At 46.7% G+C, this 26,615-nt stretch overlaps 1 protein-coding gene across 2 annotated transcripts in view; it reads left to right on the top strand.

Moving 5' to 3' along the window:
* Positions 1-26,615, top strand: part of SNX29 (sorting nexin 29) — a 1,353,458-nt gene that overhangs the window by 176,294 nt on the left and 1,150,549 nt on the right. For both annotated transcript variants that reach the window (XM_069210178.1, XM_069210180.1), the window contains exon 7: positions 13,052-13,300. In XM_069210178.1, the coding sequence (XP_069066279.1) occupies positions 13,052-13,300 (249 nt within the window). The remainder of the gene's footprint in view (positions 1-13,051; positions 13,301-26,615) is intronic.

Below are 26,615 nucleotides of genomic sequence, written 5' to 3'. Positions count from 1 at the left end.
TGCCCTGGGACATATCCCCAACATCATAGGTGCCATTGATGGGGTACATGTGGCTTTGGTCCCCCCCACAGGAGTGAACAGGTGTACAGAAACCGGAAGAGTTATCATTCTATGAATGTACAGATGGTATGTTTGGCTGACCAGTACATCTCCCATGTGAATGCCAAGTTCCCTGGCTCAGTGCATGACGCTTACATCCTGCGGAATAGCAGCATCCCGTATGTGAGGGGTCAACTCCAGAGGCACCGTGTGTGGCTATTAGGTGAGCACCTGGAAGCAAGACAGTGGGAATGGTTGTCTGGGTCTGGGGATATCCCTATAGGTTAGTGTGTGTCTAACAGTTGTCCCTCGCCATTTGCAGGTGACTCTGGTTACCCCAACCTGTCATGGCTACTGACCCCAGTGAGGAATCCCAGGACAAGGGCAGAAAAACGCTACAATGAGGCCCACGGGTGAACTAGGAGGGTGATCGAGCGGACCTTCGGCCTCCTGAAGGCCAAGTTCAGGTGCCTCCACATGACAGGTGGTTCCCTATTCTACTCACCAAAGAAGGTGTGCCAGATCATCGTGGCCTGCTGTATGCTTCACAACTTGGCTTTGCGACGACAGGTGCCTTTTCTGCAGGAGGATGGTCCAGATGGCGGTGTTGTTGCAGCTGTGGAGCCTGTGGACAGTGAAGACGAGGAAGCAGAAGAAGAAGACATGGACAACAGGGACTCAGTGATCCAGCAATATTTCCAGTGAAACACAGGTAAGAATACAAACCTTCCTACTACATGTACTTTAACACTACTACCTCTCACTGAGTTGTCACTTTCCCTTACGATTTCACAGATGTGGGTCCCAATGTGTGACATCTGCTTTGATTCCTCATGGACTATAGCTGTGTGACATAGGTATGTTGACATTACAAATGAAAGAGCTTTTTGCCACAGTAGTTGCTAATACAGTATTCCCAAATCACAGACTGACTCCAGATTGTTATGTGATTTAAGGTGTTTATTTTAGTGCTCAATATTGGAGGGGGTAGCAAAATGGTGAGGGGTGATGGCGGAGGAATGTCCATGGCAGAGTCCAGTCTATTAGTCTCACAGGTGCATTGCCCTAATGGGCATAGGAAGTGGAGCTGGGGGAGTTTAAGGATGGACAGGGTGACAAAGTGGGACAGTAGGATGACATTCAGGGTGGTCTAATTTCTTGGCGGGGGTCTTGGCATCGTTCTCTGTCTTTGTCCTGGATCTCAGGGACCGTTTGCGAGGTGGTTCTCCCTCTGCAGGGGGTGGGGTGCTGGTGTGGTGGTCCTGTGGCGGTGCCTCCTGTCCACTAGCGCCGTCGGAGGTGGTGGGCAGTTCATCATCCAGGCTAGTGTCAGGGCCCCCTTGTAGTGCCACAGTGTCCCTCCTGGTGTTGAGTACTTCCTTCAGCACCCCTACGATGGTGCCCAGGGTGGAATTGATGGCTCTGAGTTCCTCCCTGAAGCCCACGTACTGTCCCTCCTGCAGCCGCTGGGTCTCCTGAAACTTGGCCAGTACCGTTGCCATCGTCTCCTGGGAGTGGTGGTAGGCTCCCATGATCTTGGAGAGGGCCTCGTGGAGAGTGGGTTCCCTGGGCCTGTCCGCCCCCTGTCGCACAGCAGCGCTCCCAGTTCCCCTGTGTTCCTGGGCCTCCGGCCCCTGGACCGTGTGCCCACTGCCACTGGCCCCAGGTCCCTGTTGTTGTTGGGGTGGTGGGTTAGCCTGGGTTCCCCGTAGTGGTGGACACACTGCTGATTGACGTGTCCTGGGGATGGAGTTATCGGCCTGCTGGGCAGGTGCTGTGCTGGTGTTTCCAGAGGGGGGAAGGTCTGTGGTTGCCACAGTGTCCCTCCTGGTGTTGAGTACTTCCTTCAGCACCCCTATGATGGTGCCCAGGGTGGAATTGATGGCTCTGAGTTCCTCCCTGAAGCCCACGTACTGTTCCTCCTGCAGCCGCTGGGTCTCCTGAAACTTGGCCAGTACCGTTGCCATCGTCTCCTGGGAGTGGTGGTAGGCTCCCATGATGTTGGAGAGGGCCTCGTGGAGAGTGGGTTCCCTGGGCCTGTCCGCCCCCTGTCACACAGCAGCCCTCCCAGTTCCCCTGTGTTCCTGGGCCTCCGTCCCCTGGACCGTGTGCCAACTGCCACTGGTCCCAGGTCCCTGTTGTTGTTGGGGTGGTGATGGGTTAGCCTGGGTTCCCTGTAGTGGTGGACACACTGCTGATTGACGTGTCATGGGGACGGAGGTATGGGCCAGCTAGGTGGGTGCTGTGCTGGTGTTTCCAGAGGGGGGAAGGTGTGTGGTGGCATGTGACTGGGTTAGGGGAACCGACTGTCCCGAGGTCCCCGATGGGCCGGGCTGGTCATCTAGATCCAGTTGGACAGAGGTGCAGTCATCACTGTGGGTCTCTTCTGTTGGTGGTGTGGACATGTGTGGACCCTCCTGTCCGGTGACGTTGGGTAGGGGTCCTGCAGGGGTATAAAAGGATGTTTATTACATCTCTGTGTGCCATGGTGTGCAATGGGTGGGTGACCGTGTACCCCAGTGCTTGCATTCCTGTGTGGGACCTTGTGTGATGGTGGTTTAGGGGGATGTATGGGTATGTGCAGTGGGCATGCTTTATTGATGGGTGTCCATGCTTTGTTGTTGCATGCAGGGCTTGGGTTTGGGATGTGTGGTTTGTGATTTTGGGACATTTGTGAGGAGTTAGAGTGATGGGGGTGAGGGTGAGGTTGGGGGTATGTGCTGGCATGCAGGTAGGGTGGGGGATGTAATAGTTAATATTTGACTTACCAGAGTCCATTCCTCCACCTACTCCTGCGAGGTCCTCAGGATGCAGAATCGCCAAGACCTGCTCCTCCCATGTTGTTAGTTGTGGGGGAGGAGGTGGGGGTCCGCCGCCAGTCCGCTGAACCGCAAGGTGGTGTCTTGAGACCACGGAACGGACCTTCCCCCGTAGATCGTTCCACCTCTTCCTGATGTCCTCTCAATTTCTTGGGTGCTGTCCCACTGCGTTGACCCTGTCCACTATTCTTCGCCATAGCTTCATCTTCCTTGCAATGGAGGTGTGCTGCACCTGTGCTCCGAATAGCTGTTGCTCTACCCGGACAATTTTCTCCACCATGACCCTGAGCTCCTCCTCCGAGAACCTGGGGTGTCTTTGCCGTGCCATGGGGTGGTGTAGGTGATGTGTAGGGTGGTGTGTGGGGTGATAAGTGTGCTGATATGTAGTGGTGTGTAGTGTGAGGTGCGTAGAAGTTATGTGGGTGATGGTGTTGTGTGCCTGTGGATGCTAGTATTGTTGATGGTTGTGTCTCTCTCTGGCCTTCTCTCAGTAATTGTGGTCATAGGGGTTTGTGGGTGGTGTGGGTGTGTGTTTTATATTGTATTGGGTGTGTGGGAATGGTGTGTGTATGTGTATCAGGTGTGTGTATTTCGATTTGTCCAATGTGGCTGGGTTTTGTCAATGTTTGTGTATTTTGAGGGTGGCGGTGTGTACCGCCAATGGAATACCGCGGTTGAAAGACCGCCGCGTTGATTCGTGGGTTGTGATAGTGTGGGCGTATTTCTGTTGGCATGACGGTGGAGGTTTTGTTTTTGCCAGTTTATCACTGACCTTTGGTGTGGCGGACTTGTGTGGGAGTCTGAAGTTTGGCGGGTTCCGTGCTTTGGGTCATAATAGCTGTGGCGGAATTCCGCGGCGGTGTGTTGGCGGTGTTCTGCACGGCGGTAAGCGGCTTTTACCGCCAATGTTGTAATGACCGCCTTAGTCTTCACCAAGATTAACCTAATGAAAACCTCCTACATCGGTATATCTTCAGCATAATATTACCCAACTTGCGTATTGAGTTAAGGGAGTTCCAATACTACAATCAGTCATGAGGAACTTCCAGATGACAATCCTAAACACTTCAGTGTCCTAGGTAGTTCAGTCACACTAATCCCTAACTCAGTGAGGTAGTTAATGGTTCTGGAATATTTCCAAACTCCTCATAAGAATGCAGTTTAAATATGTCTAGTCCCAGGCCCACTTTGATAGGGTATTGCTTCCTTTCAGGGAGCTATTTCTAGTTTAACTGCAAACAATATACATGGCATTATCAGCATGTCTGTCCTCTTTGCCCCACTCCACATAGTACATCTCTTGATCCAAGTTTGAAAACTTATGGATCGTCAGGTACTTGATAGCTGAGGTCCTCTTTGATTTGAGCCAAAACGTTTTCCAGAAATACTTTTGCCTAGGGCACTGCAATCAAATATACATTTCATCTCTCTTTGGTCCACATTCTCTCTAACATTTGCTACCTGAGTTTAAGTATATTAGCTTTAATTTTCTCACGTCTTGCTGTCAGCCAGTCATCAGCTTGTGAGACGTTTGTCTGTTCTGAGAATATCTTCAGGCCTTTGGCAGATCTTTTCACAGTTGTTGCTAATGATCTTCCCCAGTGACCCTGCCTAAAGCGCTCTCCCATCTAATTATACAAGGCCACTTTTCAGTTGGACGGGACCTTCCAAAACGTTTGTACAAGGTTGCTCTGTGCCCTCTTGGAGATTCACAGAAACCACCATTCTGACCTGCTAAATCAAAGCTTTTCCTTTCAATGCATCTTCACCACCCTTCCTCCAGTGTGCTTGCAAGATGGCTGTCTTTGTGTCTTTCACAGGCAGTGCACCTCCTTTGGCACCACCTGAATAGGCTCCATCCAGGTTACCATCATCGGCCATACCTGATTGTATGCATAAAACGGGAAGACTAATTGTGATATAACATTTTCAGAATGACCCTGCTGGCCATTCTTGTTAGTCCAAAGGCAAACAAATAATCAGTTTGTCTTGAAATTGAAACCATAAATGAATTATATAACATAGATGTGATTCACAGGTTTCTTGATTGATTCTAAAGACTACAACAGAACAACTGGGTTACTTGAGTTATCAGTACACTGCTGGTATGTTGGAGGAACAGATGAGCACAGAGTGACTGTTCATTAAAAACTGACTCACCTTTGCATGAAAACCTGAATAGTGAAAACACAGAGCAAACTTCAGAGAGAGTAACCCTGACAGGCAGTGTAATTTGTGAAGAAAAGCATGCGAAACAGCTGAATAGCACAAAAACGTAACGTATGCATGAGTGGCAAAGGAGAAGATCACTGTTATTTTAAAGAAGTATGAGAACATATATTGAAATGTCCTTGCCCTGTGAATTGAGGGTTAATCAATTGGATGTTCCACTCTAGTGCTCCCATCTGATATAGTCAGTGCTTCAAACATAATTGAATAGTCTCTCTATGAAGGACATAGTGAAATTATAAACAAAAAGAAAAAACCTATAGATGGAAATCCTATCCTTCCCACAATAGTGAACCTGAGTTACTACTTTTCTAATTTTTCAAGCCTTGTTAGTTTGAGCCAACCAGATAGTGCAAACTGTCTGGTTGAGAAAAATCTATTTTGAACTTGCAGTATACTTAAGGCTCATCCATTGCTAACCGTTAGTTGTGTTTATTGTCCCTCTTATTTGCTTGCTTGCTTATTCGATGGCTTGCATTCCTTTTCCTGTTTGTCCCTCTCATGGAGCACAGCCTCTTTAAGATCGTTTTGTTTGGCTGCCTTGTATCCTTCCTCGGCTCATATTTAGGGAACTGATTTTCACTTTTTCATTCAGCACTCACAGAGAGCACATGTGTTTTCCAGATCTTTCCTTGTGTGCTGATTGCCACCTGGCCACCTCTCAAATATGTCCTGCTATGTTTTTTGTTTAATTCTCTTCAGAGTTTCCTGAGCCAAAATAAACTGTGGTGAACACATTGAATTTGTGCAACATGAGATATCATAGCATGTGTTTGCTTTTCCTCCATAATGTTATGTTTTTTCTTTTACTTTTTGTTTAAGCAACAGCTTTGCATGTGCATTATTAAGGTGAGACTGATTGGATCTGACAAAGCTTGCTTTTTTCAATGTCTTGCTACAAACAGCTTTGGCTGTAGGCAATAATCTGATGTCACCACTACTTACAATACACAACACAAAACAACAGACATTGTGGAGCATACCATTCTAAAAACCACATACAGAAATTGACTTTGGCGACTTTCCTTCTAAGCCATTGACTGTTGCACACATTTTTGTAACTTGAGGCAATGATGAGGCAAACTGTCCTTACATTAGTTTTTTTTTCCTTTGTTGTTTGATGTATTTCACGTTTTAATTCTGTGTGTGCGTGTAACTTTCTGTATTTGCTTCATGATATATGTTTAAGGTGGTAGCATTTTGTTGGAGGGTGGGTCATTAGTTGTGGTGACTGCACAAGTAATGGGTCCACAATCGACCACTACTGGGAACCAAACACCCTATTGTAGAGCTTGACTCTCATAGGGTAGCGTTGCAGAGCAGTCCAAGGCTTACTCCATGGAGGTGGTTTGGGCTAATAATCCCCATTCACCAGCACACAAGAATATCACTGAATAAATGATCGTTCAGTCTGTGCTTTTTCTTTTGATAAAGTAAAAGTACATTTATTGCACATACACCACTCAATACTACACAACAATTTACAAATATACACAAGTTGATGAAAGTAATTTGGGAGGACATTGCATAATCATTGTTGACCCTCCCGAGGGGAGATATAATCCAGCAACTCACATGGCAAAACATTCACTTGTATCGTAATGCAACATTTGACTGTAACGCGGAGAGAGAGCACCTTGTACTGGCAATAAAGTACATCTACTTTGATCACAGGTGGCTGTCAGTCTGAGTACTCAAATAAGCATGAACAGAAAGCATGTATAGCCATGTTGGAATGATTTGTGCTGTTATAATTCCTCTGAGATTACTCTTGTTAAACGTTGTGTAATACCATCCATCACCCTTAGAGGGTGCCTTGTCATATGACCCTTCACAAGTTATACTATTGGCTTCAACACTGTGACCACATATTTTTAAAACCACATTTAGCATAACATACAACAATTTGTACCATAGTCCCTAGAGGGCACCATTGCTGTAAAAACACCCCAATTACAGCCTTCCACACCTATGGGTATTCACTATTAGAACAATCTTGTTGTGTTTCACAATTCAGGCCACATGAACTGAAGCCATTATCTTCAACCCTAGAGGGTGCAGCTCCAGCACTCCAGAATTAAGTTTTTAGCTGGGACTTTGTTAAAAACATTCCGGAACCCTGGGGGGGAGTTATCATTTTCAAGTCCCACCCAACATAGGGTGGGGACACTAAACTTTCTGTTGGGGGGAGGCTGTGCTGCTCCTGCAGCTCCCCCTGTCCATTGGCTTTCTGTTGGTGATGACCCCATATTCCTGTGGCCAGCACAAGCTGAGTAACGGCAGAAAACATTGTGCCTTGCAAGGCATTATAGGGTGCTCCTTCAGGGCATCCCCATATAAGTAGCATCTTTCCTTTTGAGCTGGGGAGAGCCTCTTTGCTTTGGTTTTTCTTTTTTTCCCGTTTATTCTGGGGCCTTGTGCCGCATTCTGCTTCCTCTTGGGGTAGGACACCCCAGTGATGCTGCTTTGTTGGAAGGCAGCTCGGGGAGCCCATCCCCTGCTGCCCTCATCTTCGGGAGTGTCCAGTCCATCCAGACCCCCCACATCAGGTATGACACGTTGGGGAACGGTACGGAGAGTCCACCTCCGGTCGCTCCCGCTGGCTCCCTGCACAGCCAGCAACTCATGGTGCGCTGCGGAAGCTGGCACTCCTGCCTTCGGAAGTCTGCCCACTCTGGCAGGCAGACGCTGGTGATGCAGCCTGAGAACAAGCTGTGTGGAGGAGGCACGCCGGCGCTCCCCGCCTTCGCCTCCAGTGTCTGCCCGCTCCTGCGGGCAGATACAATGTTGGTGGCGGCCCTCCCGGATGCATCCGGCCCAACCCGGCTTGGGTTCTTTGCGGGGCCCTGGGATGGGGTCCAGGGCCCCACTCCTGCATCTTCACAGGGATCGTGACGGTGCTCCCCAGCTTGGTTTCTTTGCGGCCCCCGGATTGTAGTCCAGGGCCCATTCAGCCATCTTCACAGGGGGTGCGACGGTGACACCTGGCTTTGCTTCTGCGTGTTGCCCCGGTTTGGGGCCTGGGGGCCCTTTAATGATCTTCACAGGGGGCATGACAGTGTCCTCTCCGGCTTTGCTTCTGCATGGGGCCCGAGATGTGGACCGGGGCTCCTTCACGATCTTCATGGGGAGCGTGACGGCACTCTCCAGCTTCTTCTTCAGGCACCGGCCCCACCTTCAGCTGGCGTCCATCTTCACAGGGGCGTGACGGCGCAACTGCATCACCCATCTTTGCTTCCCTTTGGGGCCCCTCCTGCACATTGTCGAAGGAGCTTGACGGCGTTCCCTCAAACTGCCATTTTCACTGGGGATGTACGACTGCCCTCCCTGGCTCCATGTTTCTTTGCGGGCAGCCCCCGAGCCCTGACCCACCCCAGGGGCCGTTTCTTGAGCAGCGGCAGAGCCCCACACGCTTTGCTGCTCGCTCCACCCATTTAATCTACCTAGATTTTTTGCTTTTTGAGCACCTCGTTTTTGTACCTTTACTGTGTGCAAGTCTGACTATTTGAGTCTCACCCACGGAAATAGCATGGTAATTGAACTGCATGCATTTACCCTCACTGTCTGCCTTTTTAAGATAAGGCCACTGCAACACAGCTAAGATTAGGGGCACTGGCCTAGTCACATGTGAACATGTGCATACATGTGCGGGCTGCGGGTGTGACATAGCTGTCATGTGCAGCCCATTAATTGTGCACAGGTAGCCTCATACAGAAGGGTCCCTTCAGGGATAGATGTTGACCTGTAGTAGGCCTAATACTATTAGTGTACACCTTTTAGTTCATCCAGAATTGTTATATTTCTTTGGTTCAGCTGAGGATCAGATCCCTGGCCTTTTGTCACTCTGCTGGGTCAAGTTAATTACTCTGCTCTCCAGCAGAGGGAATCGGGGATTCTCCTTACAATAGTAGCAGTTATCACTGTTTCACTCCGCTCTTGAGGAGGAAGGGACAGGGAAGAAAATGTGCTATCACATTATCTCTGGATTGGGATAGCCCAGGTCCCCTGATCAAAGAATCCCAGACATCTGGAGCCGACACAGATGGGGCTCTGCTTTAATATTTTGGTGGGAAAGTCCCTGGCAGTGTTGTCAGCTAGGGGTGGAGCTTAGGCCCCAAAGGAGATGTATGCATAGACCATTTGACAACATCATGTTGGACTGTCCTAGCATGCTGTGCAGGAGGATTGAAAGAGGGGATTGAGGGGTGGTGTAGCACCCTAGACTTGGCAAGGGGTGCCTGGCATCTAGAACTTCCACCCCCACTTATGAACTCTTGCACAAGGGAGAGACTAAGGGTTAGACCCCGGAAATGGATGGCAGCACCACATGAACAGCTGAAGGCTGAGTTGCAGAGCATTTGGGGAAGGCCTGGACTTCTGTATCCCAGCAGGAGGCGAGAAGCATTAGAATAAAAGCAAAGGGGAAAGGGTGGCACTTGGAGCCAGTGAAACCAGCTCCCTGTCTAGTGCCCCACTTGAAAGGCCAGGGTGCCTGCTGAAACTAGTGCTCATCACAAGAAGCAAAATTAACCCAAGATGAAGAAAAAAAGCCCAGCAGTGGCAGTGTTATGGACTCTTGAAGATTGCCCATTTAAATCTGCCTAAACAGAGATTTGGAGCACGTTGGGCTCCCACATAAGTTTTAAGTTAACCCGCAGAGTAGGCTAGTGCCCAGAGCTCAGCACACAATTAATCTGTCTTCGTCCTTGGGGAAGCAGGCGTGCTTGCCCCCCACCACCCGTGTTCTGATTGCTCCTGGTGCCCCATCTCCCTAGGGGCCAAAGTGGCAATAATGGAGTTGGCAAGAGACCGTGTTGGATGTCATGGGGCCCTGGGACCCCAAGCTAAGGAGCGGAGATGGGGAAGTGTCACTGTGCCACACTCCCAGCACAGGCCAATGGCCACCTCCCATGTCTGAGGGTGGCGGAGGGATGGAACACTTGCTGCGTGAAGCACAGTTGGGAGAAAAAGAATGCTGACTCCCTTGTTGGCACAGCTTCAAGTTGACAGGGTGGGGAGCTGGCTGGACAGTTAGGGAGTGCGTTGTCCACGCTGTCCCAATGAGAAATTAGGTCAATCTGCCTTGGGGTGTCCAAGAAACAAAGAAGACGTGTGGTGCAAAGGCGGGCGCAAAGAAAACCACTGCTGTCGAAGACGCTAATCTAAAATTCATAGCTCCACTGAGGGAACTCCCTATAATGCCTTGTGGGGCTTGTTGGCCCATGTTTTCTGTATCCGTGGCGACCCCAAGAATGGCAACGGCACCACCAGAAAATTAAAGGAGAGCTGTGAAGAGTGGCAGGATTTGCAGCAGCCTCCCAGAAACTTTTTTTTATTTTTTTTAAATGACCCTTATTTTCCATTCTCAAATCCATGACTCCCAGGCTGTTTAGCCTTTTATTTTCAAACACTCTAAGCTGGAGCTTTTGCTGTACAGCTCTGGAGTGCAGGGCCCTCTAATTGTGGGTCCTATGGCTCCATTTCATGTCCCCAAAGTGGTTCAAGAAATATACAGACATTATGTGGTTTAAAATGCTTTATTTAATAATGTATTGCTGATAGTGATTTTTTATAAACATTGCACTGCTTCATTGACAATAAAGATTGCATATAAAACATGGTTACTGATTTCAGTGATAGAATGGTGATTTTCAGCATGGGGTTATTGGCATTTTAGTGGGGTGACCCGCTTGACAAAGCCAATATGCTTGCTTTATTTAACGTGATATCCCAGTATATTGTGATGTCATGGGGTTGTGTCAAATAGGATTTAAGAATGTCACCAGGGATATTTCCACCTAGCCTACGTATAGATTAGTAAATTGGGGCATAGTATTTATTAGTGTGTGTGTAATATGTGTGCTTTTTTAAAAAAAATTTTTATAAAAACCACAAACTGGACAATAATTTGCGCGTTATTATTATGTTTTGGTGAACGGTGATTACTAGCCCACACCACCTCCCATGAGTAGGACTTGGACTGCTCTGTTTGCTATCCGGAGAGAGTCAAGTGATGGGGTGCTTGGTTTCCAGTGAGAGAATGATTGAGGACCTATTACTTGCACATGCCAGACATCCTGCATAACTAATAACCCTATTTCCTCGAACGTTATTTTCCCTTAAACCTTTAGAAATTTATATCTTTGATTCCTCTGCTTGAATTTTGGTCGTTTTGGTCTTATTTTACTCATCACATATTTATTTTAATTGTAATATTGGTTGTGGAGTTTTATTATGTTTTGCGTTACTTTTCTGCTGTGTATGCACTGCTTTAATACTTTAAACTTGCCTTTGATTTGAGCCTGACTGCTTTGCGTCACATTACCAGGAATTGAGCACAGATTTATTTTATTTCTTTTGTGTGACAGCAGGTGGTGACCTTATCTTTTGAGGTGGACACTTGTGTACCCCAAATAATAATCCACTTTCTAACAAGTAACTATAGTGTTCAGTGAAAAAATATAAAATGTGTAATGATTACCCATACTTTTCAGCTTTTAAATAGTCGTTCATGCATCCCTATAAAGGCAGAATACATCCAAACATCCCATAGAAATTTGGGCTGTATGAAACTGCGTATTTATTTCACAAAATTCCCTCAAAAATATACTTTTGAAGGTAAATGTGATTTTTTTAAATTAACGCATGGCTCCCATATAAAATTAAATGAGTTCAAGCAGGAGACTGGTTTGAGTACAAAATGGCTCTCAGTGAATTGTTTTCTATGTGAACCTTCGTTGTCTCGCAAGACTTTTTAACGCGAGGTTCACACGCGGATAAGAAAAAAAATACAAAATTGCCTAATACGTTATTTCAAGATATACTGGGAATTTTACAAATTTCGCCTGGATGATTAAAATGTTGCCCAGGCCTAAAATAAAGTCAGCGAGATTCATGAGACGTCTCCCTTTAGCCATAGCGACTTTTTCATCAGACAGATATTAGACTGTGCTTCTTTGGCACTGTGCCTGTCCTTTCATATCTGCATTTGTCTGAGTTTTCATAACACCTCTGAAAATTATGTTTGCTGTTTTTGGCAATTTTTCCCGTTATCTCCGACTTTCAAGCTTACCTACCTTAAAACCTGAATATTACACCAGCAGGTTCAACAGCGCCTGGAGTGATTCTGTTGCTAGGCAACTACTTGTACATTGTAAGGTCCCATGTCACACTGAACGCAAATTCTTTACCAACTGCTTCTTTGCTGTCTGCATAAACACAGCCAGAGGCCTGGTGCAGGTGCTGGCTGACTTCAATGTACACCCTCTTTTCCTCTGCCACTGAATTCTCAGAGCTAGCTACGTCTCTCTTGCGTCCTCGCTGAGTGCCGCACTGTCGCCATACGGACCACAGTGACTATTCAGCTTCCGAATTTCTATTTCTTAGTGAGCGCGCTAGCCTTAGTCGTAACCGAGGCACATAGCTCACGGGGGCTAGGTAAGCAGCCCTCTATGTATATGCAACTTTTTACCTAGCCATCACCAGGTCATGCTAATAATAGGAAAACTTAGAGCAACAGTTAACACGGTTAGGACATCAGAGGTACCTCAACAGCTAGACAAAACAGAATACCTTTGGATAAGAAGTCATTTATAGAGGCTATTCTGGCTCCTATTTCGTATTGGATGCGGACTCACATGATAAGGACTGTTATGAGGAAGTGCGGTAATGAGACAATGCCATTTGTTTAAATCTCTACTTTAATTCTTGCACCAGACTCGATCCAGGTACTATTTTGAAGCTTTATGTTTTCTCTTTTCATTTTTTCCTAAGTATCTACCACAAAGAATTGGCAAATCGTTCCTCTCACACCGAAGGGGGCCCTAGAATGCAGAATGGTTCTTTAATCGTGGTTGTCATGTTTGAGGTGGTGCATATTTTTAAATATGTGTTTCGTTCAACATGTTCTCTAATGTAGATGTTTGCAATGGTTATTACATTTCTTTTGTTTTGGTTTTTTTAAGGTTTGAACTCCATACTTTTTGCAATTAACATTGCCAACACGGATTTAAATGGGCCAACCAAATATGTACCCAAAGTTTCAGACCTTTTAAAAGAATCCACTCAAAATGTTACCTCATTGTTTAAGGAATCTACCCAAGGCGTTAGCAGCCTTCTTCGTGAGATAACCACATCCTCTGCCGTCTCAATTCTAATTAAACCGGACCAAATCTCAGACCCACTTCCAGTGGTATCTAAAAGTGCCCCTACAGGTAAGTGAGTTCAGTTATTTGAGCATCCTCCAAAGTGAGCATAACCAATATCAAAATAAAAACATATTGGTGTGTTTGCCTTATGTGTTTTCTATTTGCAGGTTATTAGGCATGCTAATAATAAAAGTAATGAGGTTATTTATTATTTGTTTTGTAGAGCATAGTCCACCCTGTCTTCATTTCAGAGCTCAATAGAAGATGTAGTAATAATGTGTGGATGATGCATATGGAGAAACAATCACACAGCAGCAATTAAAGACTGGGACATTTTAAGAGCGATGTACAAGATGAATATGCAATAAAGATGTATCTGAAGCATTATGTGTAACAATTCAAGAACTGCCCTATAGTGTATTTAAAAGTGTTAGGCAGAAATCGTGGAGTTTCACTCTGCAGAATCTGAAGAGTTATATAAATATTCTGCTGTATTTTGCCAAAGGGCAGAAACATGCATATTGCGCTACTCACGCTGCAATTCAGTGGCAGTAGCGCGAGCAGTGCTGAAAAAGCGCGAACAGCACCGTGCAGTTCACAAGAGTGCACAGCCATCTGAGTTGATTTTGCGGCCACATAAGTAGAAAATCTACTTGAGTGGCAGCAGACCTATTCAAGAAGCAGCCCTCTGACCACAACTGCTCCCGTTAGAAAATGGCACCAAGGGACGTCAAATCTTGCCCAAGTTCACATTTCTAAACGCTCGCAGGAAACAAAATTCTGCCACACAGCGATTGGTGGAATTCGGTGGGAAGTTCTTGTTACAAGAGTAACGCAAAGTTGCCTAATTCCACCTATTTTGTGAACGGAATGAAGCACCCCGACCAACCCTACTATATACAACATTAGGAGTAGAAGTGTTGAGCTTAAACAATTAGAAATGTAACTGTAACACCATAAATAATAATTATGGCTTGTTTTCCTACTGGTAATCTTCTTTGATCCAGTTATCCCTTCCTTGTCCCTGTTCTTATGTAATGAGAAGTTCCCCATCTCCCTCAGACAGGCATGCCAAGAAAAAGCTGTTTTTTTTCCAAAAAAAGTCCTCTGAAAGAGACTGAGAAGCAAATACTACTTAAACGTTGTCCCTCATGGACAGGCTCAATCCAGACTGTGATCTCTTGTTGCTTCTGTCTTTTTGTGCACCTGCGCAGATAAAGATACATCCTCAGTCAGAGGTTTAGTCTGTCCCGGTAAGTTTGCAAGCAGAGGGTCTAAAACTAAAGACTGTGGGAGATGCATTTTACCACTGGTCAGAGGATGCTAATGTTCCATCAAACTATGAACAAGTCCTCATATTCTCACAGAAAAATTAATGGGGATGTTTAGAATTGCAGGTCTTAATCTGGAGGGAGGTTTAGATTGAAATTAGATAAAATACAGGCTCCTGAAACTCATCTTTCCGAATGTATTTTACTCTCAGGGCAGGGTCTCTGCCAACTGCTGCATCGTCATATTCCAGGAAGTCCAAGAAGAGTCTACTGAGGAAGGAGAGTGTTAGAAATGGGGTTTCTAGTTGTCCAGGGTGCACCTAAGCCAGGCAGAACCCACCCACTCTAGTCAGGATGAGGGAGTTACACACCCAAGATAACCCTTGCTCACCTCCTTCGTAGCTTGGCACGAGTAGTCAGGCTTATCCCAGAGACGATGTGAATAGCGTTTGCACAACACACACAACACGCGTTACGCACTATCCCTACCACAAAGGAAACACAACACTAAGTTATATAAAATAAACAGAATTGTACACAACATTATTAGACCAAACACAACATGTCAGTAATACCCTGTTACCTAAGCAACTGTCAGAACATTAAACAATACTGTTACTCTTCAGAAATCAGCAGTAGTCACATATAATACATAAGATACTTATTATTCTGCAACAAAAGCAGTAGCCAGGAAACATTACTATAGAAATGCACTTGTCAATAAAGTAGCATAAATGCCTATCCCAAGAACATTACTAAATACATGGCAAGCCAGACAACACATTATCATGGAATGTCAATATATGGCACATTATAGAAGAAAACAGGTTAGCATAACAGTCCCAGCACACCCATACAAGTAACATCAGGAACATACAGGCAAGTCATAGGAAGCATAACATCATACATGCACGGATCATGATAGAATCCAAAAATAGCCCCATGAACATGTGCCACCAAAAAGTACCTGTTTTGTATAGGGAAGGCACCCCCATGCCACAAGATCAATATAGGGGGTCCCCAGTGCTCCTCTGTGCAAAACGGGGGACGTTTGGTGATTTGGGGGGACGAAGGCGGAACACACACTGTCCGCTTTTTATATTGGGGACCCTCCTGGGGCTCATGCTCAAATTGGGTGCTACTGGAATCCGTGCGCCTCCCCACCCCAGGCCACGGCTTCCTTCCCCACCCACCCTCAGTAGCACACTGGGGGCCTGGCAGGACGGGGAGCCTCCGATGAGGCTTCCTCCCCGACAGGGACTCACCCGCACTTGATGTGGTGCGCGAATCAATCAGTCCGGGCTGCAGCATTGAAAAGGCATCAAAGTGGATGTGCTTGCCTGTGCCCCAGGGGCGCTCCTCGGAGATTGCTTCGCCCCAGGGAAACGCTTAGGAGCGCGCGCGCTCCTGACCTCACTTCTGTGGTGCCCCGGGGGTACCGGGGGCAGCACGCCTCCGACGCGCTCGGAATTAAAAACGCCCAAGTTGCGGCAGTGATTCTAACGCCGGCAAAGTGCTTTCAAGCACAAAACAAATAAAGTCAAAAGCGCTTCCAAGGCACTTTAACATAATTAAAAAGAGCGCTCCCAGGCGCCAAGTAATCCAGGTGAAGCACTCCTCCTGCACTTTAGCAGATGATGCCAGGGATCAGGGGCCACAGCACCCAGCCCCTGGACGGACACAACAAATGGAGCACAGTGCGGCAGGGCCCAGCTGCAGGCTAACACAAGATGGATGCAGGCAGTTGGCAGTTCCTCCTAATGACCCAGCATGTCACAGTTCAGCACAGTAGCAGCAGTCCAAGGCGGTTCCTGGTGAGTCCCTCCAGCAGCATTCTGTGTCCAATTACAAACATATTTAAGTCCAGCATGTCTCCAAATTGTGGGGGAAAAGTCCCCTGTACTTATACTCAGTTTTGCAATGGTTTAACAAAGAAGGGGCGGGGAGGTTCCAACCAGAGAGAGAGAGTACCCCCTCTCTCCTCCAGCACAGGCTCCAGATATCAGTTGGGGATAAACAAGCTCTTTGTGTGAGGCCAGGGCACAGCCTCTACAAATGCATGTGTGACCCATCTCCCCCTTCTCTCAGGCCAGGAACACCATTCAAAATGCAAATTCAGCTCTGTGACACCTCCCCTTCCCTGTGTAGAGGCTGTCTGAAAAATATGCACAAAGCCCAACTGTCTTTGGAATCAAGCTGCAAATCACCAGAGTCATAAGCACAGACAAATGCTCACTTTCTAGAAGTGGCATTTCTGTAATGATAATAAAAAATCCACCTACACCAGTAAGAAGCATTTCTCACTACCTTACAACCATACCAAACATGACTTACGCTACCTCTCATAAAGCAGACAATACCCCCTAGACATAAGGAAGGGCATTTTCACTGCAATCCTATGAGAGTCAGCTCTCACAGCAGTGAGAAACCAAATAGGTTGTTTGTCACTACCAGGACAGGCCACACAACCAGGCTCATGACCTGCCTTCTACATACATAGCACCCTACCCATAAGGCTAGCTAGGGCCTATCTTAGGGGTGACTTACATGTAGTAAAAGGGGATTTCTGATGGATACAACTACCTGTGGATTCCTCACCTCATGAATACTCCCATGGCGCCAGCATTCTACGGAAATCTTCTTACTAGTCTCTGCACGTCGACGAGGACGTCACTGTCTCGCACGCGACGCCGTCTGACGTCATACAGGCAATAAGAGGTCCTCGACGACGTGCGGACGTCAGTTCCCTTTTTTCCGTGCATTCGAAACGGTTATCTTCGAGGGAGCAACTGTTACTCTTGCGGTTACAGTGTATATCTTGCTGCGTACTCTTTCTCTGTGGAAATAATGTCGCAGAGAAAGTCTGGATTTAAGCCTTGTCGTGAGTGTGGAGGCCAGTCCCTGTGGCAGTAAACTGTGCATGCAGGCCCTGTGCTAGCAGGCCTGAGACAGGTTTGAAAGGTTACTTCTTTGGGTGGCACAAGCAGTGCTGCAGGCCCACTAGTAGCATTTAAGTTACAGGCCCTGGGTATAGCGATACCACCGTATAAGGAACTTATAGGTAAATTAAATATGCCAAATAGGTATACACCAGTCATACCAACTTTAGAAGGGAGAGCACCTGCCCTTTAGCACTGATCAGCGGTGATAAAGTGCTCAGAGTCCTAGAGCCAACAGCGAGAGGTCAGAAAAAATAAGAGGAAGGAGGTATAAAGTCTGGGGATGAACGCAGAAAAAGGGCCAGGTCCAACAGAGAGGGAACAGTGAAGTGTGAAGAGTCTGACTGAACAGGAGAAGAAGGTTGTGAACAGTCAGCCCTTTGGGTTTTCTCAACCACTTCTGTTGAGGTCTTCAATAAGTTCCTCAATTGTTCTTGAGATAAAGGGATGGGTGAATAAAGACCGCCTGAGGAATGGCTTCACCCCCTTCTACCATGCCCTTCTTTTCTTTTAGCGTGCTTCCCCATGGTCCCCTAAAGAAAAAGCACATAGCTATTCAATATAATGTTTACTTTGAGGTGATAACAAATCTGCCTGAACAAAAAAGACCCTCTCTACAGCAGGGGTTTAACAATCAGGTATATCCGTTGTTGCAACTGGGTTCTGACCGTTCAGTACGTCCACATTTGTGCTTTTTGGATCATCTGGTTTCGACTATTTACTGTGAGTGAGTCTCACTGCTTGTGTCTCACCCACGGATATCACATGGCAAACGGACTGCATGCGTTTACCGCTTGTGCCCGTCTTTTAAGATACGGCTACTGTGACTCAGTAAGGGTAAGGGGCACTTGGTTGATTACATGTAAACATGTGTGAACACCCGTGCACTTGTTTGCAGGCTGCGCATGCGAGACTCCCATCGGGCGCAGACTGGCCACTGCTCACAGGGAGCCTGGCGCAAACCGGCTCTCCAGGATTAGATATTGAACTGGGGCAGGCCTTATAAAGTTAGTGTACACTAATGTGGAAAATCAGTGTGATTTAGTGTTAGTAGTGACACTTTATCAAACACATAGGGGGAAACTGCCTTAGAGTGCAGATTTTCTTTCAATTGGCCTACACAGTCCAGTTACATACGTGTGCGAGAAAATCTAATTTGCACGTTTCAAAATTATATCTGTACAAACTTATGGGTCATCCAGAATTATCATATTTCAGCTGCTCAGCCCAGGATCAGAGCCCAAGCCTTTGTCAGCCTGCTGCACCAGGTGAATCATATTTCTCTCCAGCAGCTGGAACGAAGGCCCTCCCACACAAAGGGAGCAATAAACAGTGCTTCACTCAGCTTCTGAGGATGAAAGGGGTGGGGATGAATAATCTTCATCAATCAATCAACTGTCACGCTGTACCAGGGATGAGTCAGCCCAAACCCTCTAAACAAAAGAGGGATTCCAGAACTCTGGAGCTGGCATAGGAAGTGCTCCGCTTTCAAGATTTGGTGTGAAAGGCCCTGGCAGTGATGTCAGTGAAGGATGGAACTGAGGCCCCCAGAGGAGATGTGACTAAGGACTCCTGGGTGATGCCTTCTTGAACTGTCCCAGCATGCTGTGCAGGAGGGTTGGGACAGGGGTGGAGAGGTGACATGGCACCCCAGGTTTGACCAGGGGTGCCGGGCTTCTGGAACCTTTTACTTCCTTTTAATAACTCATGCATAATGGGGAGACTTTCGCTTTGTTCTGGTCTGCACTGTGCCTGGGACAGCCATGAAGGAGGAAGGAGGAAACCCCTGATGCCCACAAAGGACTACGGACTCTGCCCAAGTTGACCCCAGGAGCAGTGGGTTTCCCCAAGGGCCAGTGAACACACCCCCATTTATGCCCTAAGGATGAGTTGGGTGAAAGCCCTAGACTTCTGTGCTCAGAGATAAAGACAAGACACAGGGAGCCCAGAGAACTAGCTCCCTGTAGACTACACCACTTTGGAGATGAGGAGGTCTGCTGCTACTGGTGGCTAAAGCTTGCTAGCAGGGGTAAAATGAGCCCAGGATTGTCCAGATCGCCCCAACTGGGCCAGAGTTATGGCATTCTAAATATTGCCGACCTTTGACCCCATCTTTCACCAAGCAGATCACACCTTTCTGAAATTACCCCATGGTTGGGCCAGGGCCCGAGGATTGGCACATGATGGTTTCTTTAATTCTTTTACAGGGAGGGGACGTACGTGGGGCCCATCTCCAAACTCTCTACTGGCCCGGGGACCAATCCCCTGAGCTGTTTATGAAAGAAAAGGGGGCCGGGATCTCACATCATTCCTACAATATTGCAGAGAAAAGAGGGAGCACTGTCGCACTCCCTCAAGGGGGAGAGATGAAGGCGGGTCCTGCGATCCCAACTTTGACTCCGAGAGAGACGATGGAGAGCCAGCGCACTCCTCCTATCAGTGCTGAGCCATACCCTTGTCTGGAGGGAGCGGGCGGCCACCACCACCAGAAGCACCCTGCCCGCAGGAGCGAGCAAGGTAAGAGGACTGTCAGCTCCTTTCCGTTGCCCATGTGGGGAGCTGGCAGGGCAGAAAGGGATGGGCTCCCTCAGCTACACCCCCCAATGTTTTGGCGGCATGAGGTGCCCAGTTGGGACCCCCAAATAAAAAACGAAAGCAAAAATAGGAGGCGCGCGGTGTAATGTTTCACGCCAAAGAAACATAAAAGATGCTCTCCCCAGAGCAGCGGAAGAGCCCCTCATATAGTCATAGCTTCATGCTGGTGCCCCCCCATAATGCCCTGAGGGGCTTCTTAATTTGCTTATTTGTCTTCACTTGTGGTGGCCCCAGAATGTCAGGATTCAGATTCAGATTCATCTTTATTTGCATAGTTATTTAAAATCATTGCAATAAAACCACCACACATTAAAAACTTCAATCTGCACAACATACCAGTTAGCACATAGTTGATGTAGGTTAATTCCAGTACTCAAACCATTTATTTAAATATTGATAAAAGAAAGCTCTAGTGGACTATGACAGACGCCGTTTCATGGGAGGAAGGCATCTAGAGGTAGCGGACCAAAGTCTTTGCCTGACTTAAGGCAGGGTCCTTGTGCAAAAGTGCAGGAGGTTGTAGACCGGGAAAGTGCTATGTGCAGACAAGTTTAAATGTCAGACTGACCTAGTCAGCAACAGCTTCGTTTGAAATTAAGGGCATAAGTGCATGTGCGCTAGCTGTCAAAATCAAGTCAGTTATGTATGAAGTTAATGACAGCACGGCACCTCACCAAGAACTGCTTTTGCAGAAAGAACTCCAGCCTAATCTGTGTGGGCGAGGTATGTTTAGGTAAGCCGAAGATGATCCTGTATGCTTTCACTAGCGTATTGTCTAGGGTCTTCCTGTCCCTGCCTCTTTGGATCTCAAGGCTATATGTTATTTGGGCAGAAGTTTGTTGTGTATTACCTGGAGAAGAGGAAAAAGTGATGGCCCATTCAATTTTGTTTTAAGCTTTTTAGTGTTACTGCTAAAGCCAGGCTTTTCCTTTCTATGGAGTCTCTTTGTTGCACAAAATTGCATGCATTGTCAACGATCATTCCAAGATATTTCTAGTCTGTGGTTGACTAGATTTGTGTCTTGCCCCAGAACCATGCCGAAGGATTTGTCCTCCTATTGCTAATATCATAGTACGTGTTTTGTCGAAATTGATGTTCAATGCGTTTTCATCAAAATAATTGTGCTTCATGTTAAAAAGGTACTGCAGGCCTACCTTAGTGTGACTAATTAGAACTAGAGGCTTGGCAGCACCAGGCGCCCTAGCCTCGATGCATGCAAACTGCAGTTGTCCAGTGCCAGTGTCAGATCAGCTAAAAACAGGTTGAACAATGTGGGAGCCAGGAAGCACCCCGCTTCAGCCCTTTGCTGGTCGGGATTCATCTAGAGAGGTGGGTTCCTTCTCCCAACTTTACCTGCACTCATGTATCCGTATGAAGAGCGCTTAACAAGTCCAGGAGTGGCTGGGGGATGCCACATTGCAATAGTTTTCTCCAGATCCTGGTCCTCTCCACATGATCAAAGTCTGCCTTGAAGTCAAGTACTGGCTGTTTAGAAACATTTGCTTTATCTATGGGAAGTGAAATGGCCATAATGTTGGTTGTTGTACCAGAGGTTTTCGAAAACCCAGTTTGGTTGAGAGGTATTATTCTTTTTTCAGTTGCCCAAGTTGACAGTTCTCCCAGTAAGGTCCTTGCAAAATACTTTGCCTCATTTTCAATTAGGGTGATTAAGTGACAGTTCTGTGGCATGGATCTGCCCCACTTTTAAATATTGGTGAAATTAATGACACCCTCCAAGAAGATGGAAATATCCTAGTGAGTCTGATTTCGGAGAAGAGGGGGTCCAGTGCTTCTACCCAGAAGTCAACTTTGTGCTTAAAGATTGTTGAAGGAATGCCGTTTGGCCCCCGGCATCTCCTGTCTTTAGTGATCTGACTCCTGATTGGGTCCATTCTGTAGGACTCCTGCAAGCCTTCCGGTGGAGTTGAAGGGGAGTGTGTCAACTGATTAGTACTTTTGGGAATATTTTTGAGCCGGTTCCTATCCATCTCATAGTGGGATCTAAACATGTAGTGTCCACAAAATGGTGACAATTAAAGTGTTGGCCAAGGTATGTTGCCCAGGCATCTTAGGGTACATGGGAGGTGACACCCCCATGTGAAGGATGTATAAGCTTGTTTATTGTTCGCCAAAATCGCGTACTATCACTGCATTTGGTGTCTGCGAATAACTTTGCCCAGACCTCATCTTCACGTGACCTCTTGATGGTCCACTTTAGCTTCTTCAGTGTTTTTTTTGTTGTTGTTGCTGTTGTAGGGTATTTTGTAGAGCGGGTCTTCGGGTTTACCCTGAAGGGACCTTAAAATGCTGTTTATTGATCTTTTGAGTTGCCTTAGCTGAATCCTTTGAGACTTTGAGATGAGCCCCAGCCCAGTAGATATGGGGGGCGGTAAGTACTAATAAGTGTAGCAAAGATTCCCCCCAGCTTGGTGCTAAAAAACTCCCACTTTACTATTTCTCTGTTTATTGTACCCCATGTTCACTTACTAGTGCCATTGCAGAGTGAGATAGATGCTCTATAGTTTCTTGTGCACACTTAATTCTCTAATAGTTGGTGGTGAAGATAATGTTGGGAGGTTGATTCACCCTATTGAATTTGGGGACTGTTATTGATGAGACTGTCTCTTGAGAGCGATGATCGCCATCATCTCTATGCCTTAAATGAAAAGAAGCGACCTGTTCAAACAGTGGAAGGGAGTCAGAGGTGTGGTCAATCGTCATGCAGGTGGACGTAGAATAAAAGGAGGCTGTTGGTGGAATATCTTCCTGAAACCTGCCATTTAAGGCTCAAATTCAGATATTCAAGGTCGCCCAGTAAGTCTGTGTCAGTCTTAGTTGCGCAGCCCTGATTATTTTTCCCTTGCGCAGGTATGTCCCAGATTGAAGTTTGAACCACCACAAATTCATCAGATGAGGTGCCAAGCAAATATAGGTTCAAATCCCCAGAGAGGATAATGTTTGCTGTTTCTTCCTCACTTGTGTATTACTCCAGTTGTTCGACCAACTGACGAGCTGCTTTGGCTTTGTGCTTAGGATGGATGTAGGCATTAATAATTAATATCTCAGTGGATTGGTTCTGCACGGTAATGGTGATTGTAACAGCGTTAATAGATGGAAGAAAGGAATCTAGGCGGCTAGCTAAAACAATGCGAGCTATTGAAACCTTGCCGTCTGACTGCATGCCTGAAGAAGCACATAAATCCTTGCAGATGGCATGGTTCTGCTAGCCATGTTTCTTTCATCAGGATAATATAAAAAGCCAAAGGCAATCTTTGCAGGGCACAGTGTCTTCTGTGCTGTTTCATGCTTGTCATTGATTCCTGTATCAATTGTTGATTGTTCTGGAGATCCACTTAAGATCAGTGTCCAGGTAATATGGGTCTGTCACGTTATGACTGCCCCTTTTTGCATCCAGATTGTCCCCAGTCCTTGTCCTCATCCTCCTAGGTGAGTGCCTCAGAGCACCTTTAAGAACATAGCGGGTTCCATTGTTTGGACCAACTTGCTCACTGAGGTAACAGCGGGGACAGGTAACCTGGTTTGCGGCAGAGGGTGATGTTTATACTCCATTTCTCGAAAGCAGCTCTTTCAGCAAGGATTTTCTGAGTGATTGAGATAGTACTCCACGCTGTCTTGGTAGCTTTGCTCTGCATCGATGACTTGGAGTGGATGAATTTTATTGCCAGGAGATCCATTGTACATAGGCAGACTGTGGAATTATTATGAGATAACAGCCCAATGGATGGTCCCGCTGTTCAAGATGTCGTCCTTACTTCTTGATTTGTAGTTTGGTTTAAAAATAAGAATATTTGTATCTGTTTGCTGAATAATTGCCTCCTGGGATTGAGAATTCATGGCCCCAAGCTCTCTTGCTTCGGTTCCAGTTGTCAGAGCTCTGCCTACTTGCCCTTATATTACAGATGTTATGTGCTGCCTGAGTCTGATGGAGTGTGTGCCATCTAAGCACTGGCCAGAAGGACTGTGGTGATCGGACAGCTTGTAAATTCCCTCTTCTGAGCTCCTCCCCAGCGATAGCTTTCTGGGCTATGGTGTCCTCAACAATATACATTGTTTCCGGTCAACTGGTCCTGGTTGAGGATACCTGCTGCACAGCACTGGATTTCCTCTGTGCTGTTTCCAGCACAGGGATAGCAACCCAGATTGGAGCTGGAGAGGGAGATGGTATAGCCGTACCCCTTATAGCTATTGCTTTCCATTTTGTCCCACCTCCTATGCTTGCATCAGTTGTTGGTTCCTCTAAAGGGCTCTGCAAAGGTGGTGTACTAGCTGAAAAGGTGACACTGCTGTGGGCAGTAACTAAAGTGTCTAGTTGGTATCTTGCAGCTCCTTGCAGATGTGAAGCCTCTTTAGTTGGTGACTCCTCAGGGCCCTCCTAGGACCTATAGGGGTTGACTGTCTTGGTCCATTGCAGTGCATGCTTTCTGTCCTGTTGTGGGCCTGAAGTTTGAAAATAGCTGCATGATTTTTTTGTTTTGTTTTTTTGTTCCAGCCTTTTCCTCCTTTGGGCCAGCCTTTGCTTTGCATTTGTTTTAGTTTCCAAAATGCCTTCCGGGGGCTGTTCCCTTTCAGCAGGTATACCAGGACCCCCTTTGGAATCTGAAATTGCTGTATTATTTGTGTTGCCTATTTGCAAATGTTGGTCTCTTGCCCCACTATCTCCTGATATCTTATTTGGTATTTTTCTATGCTAATGGTTGACGGAATTAGTACGGGAGCTTGCTCTTCATTGGATGGTGTATTTTGCGTGTTTTGAAATGAAGCACAGCTGCCTGAAGCCTTGTTTTTTTAGTTCCTTGCATAAACTGTTAAGCATGGAAGGGAGAGAAGATAATGTTTCCAGAATTGGGCCGCAAACGCAACTAACTTGTGCACGAAGCGAGTCAGACTGTATTTGGTTGAAAAGTGACTTCAGATCGCCTAACTTTCCATGGATACCCGCAACTAAACTGCCAAGATATTGAGTAGTGTCAGCTGAACGTCCATTTTATCCGATTTATATTTCCATCAGAAGTTGCATGGTGGTTAACAGCAATCTGTACCTGTTTGATCTGAGCTTGCTCCTCCTCCCTGTCAAGGTTGGCATTTTCTCCTCTAGTGTTGCTAGGGGCCACTGCCCCTGCTTTTGTGCAGACTGTTGGATTGGGTGCTAGAGATTAGTCCTGTGAGTGGGCTGTTAGCATGTGCCCCAATTCTTGCATGCCCTATTATGATAATACTCTTTGCTCTTCCACTTCATGTCCTCAAGGTTTGCCCTGGTGCGCTGGGTGCACAGGGGATGAGTGATATAATTTGTCATTTTTTAATGGTGAAGAGGGCTGTGAGGTTAGAGTTGGTCACAGTATCCTAGCTTTGGTGTCCAGAGGACTTGAATTGTCCTCTTGGGTAATGGTTATTGTCTCGTTCAGTTGACAGTTCTGCACCCTGTGGCTATTTCTTTTACCATTTTGTTCTTTGTAGTCTTCTGTGGCCCTTTCTTGCGGGCCTGACATGGAGGGGACTGAGTCTAGTGCTGTTCAATTATAGCTCTGTTGGCCACCACTGGGTGTGACTAACCCCAGGTTCTGGTCGTGCGCTGCAATGACATCCACCCGGACAGTTAGCCCAGTTTGTCTTGGCACAGCCAGGACTTGGTCATAGGTTGGCAAAGTTGTAGCAGCGGTTTGGCTGGTTCCCAACTCTCCTTCTGCCTTGGCGCTAAATAGCCGAGGGGGATTCTCCTCACTTGGTGGCTATTGCTAGTGGCTGAAGTGGGGGCTTCAGGGCTTGGATCAGATTATTGCTTGAAAAGAGGACCGAACCTGTGTCTTTCAAGAAGCAAAACTTTGAGTATATTTTAGGCTGGAGTGAGACAGTACAGCGTTTCTTTGGGTTGATAGTTGATTCGGCAATACTGTGCTTGCTTTATCTTCATTACCTGACTCAATCTCTGAGTGGAAAGCCAGGCTGCATCTTTGTGTGTTTTGCGTCTGATAGCCATTTCCTTTTGCGCTTTCCTTCTATTGGTTTGCTGGAGGGGTATCTTCTTTCTCATCTTGACCTCATCGATTCTCATCCTATTGGCTGCCCAGATCATGCCTGGGGTTTAATGATAGGTCAATAACACTTTCATTGGACTAAGTCCTGGTGTGGTCCAGGCAGATTTTTACGAGGGTTGCCCTTGAGTTGGTGGCGCCACCACACCCCTTCCCACGTGAATTAGTCCTTGTTAGGTGGGGTGGGTGGGGACAGAGCACGCTCGCCTGATGGACGGGGGACAAAACTCCATGAATGGGGCACGCCAACACCCTCAGTGCACTCTTAGCCGAAGTTAGTCTGACTGATATTTTCAATGTAATTCTAGAGTACTGTAAGATCACTGCTTCAAGTGGGCAAGTACTCCTGGGTGCTTCATTTATTTCATTTGAAAGGGGGAGTACTTACTCCTCTTAGTAGGGGTGCAACGTTTTTAATGGGTGAGCAATAGCACTTCTCAGTGGCAGAAAGGTACTGTAGGATAGTTAATGCCTGCACTGTTAGATCATGTAATATGTAATGAGTGCAAGCTACAGAGCATGT

The sequence above is a fragment of the Pleurodeles waltl genome, chromosome 10 (genome assembly GCF_031143425.1).
Source record: "Pleurodeles waltl isolate 20211129_DDA chromosome 10, aPleWal1.hap1.20221129, whole genome shotgun sequence".
Taxonomy (NCBI): domain Eukaryota; kingdom Metazoa; phylum Chordata; class Amphibia; order Caudata; family Salamandridae; genus Pleurodeles; species Pleurodeles waltl.
This window is presented reverse-complemented; position numbering and strand designations above follow the sequence as displayed.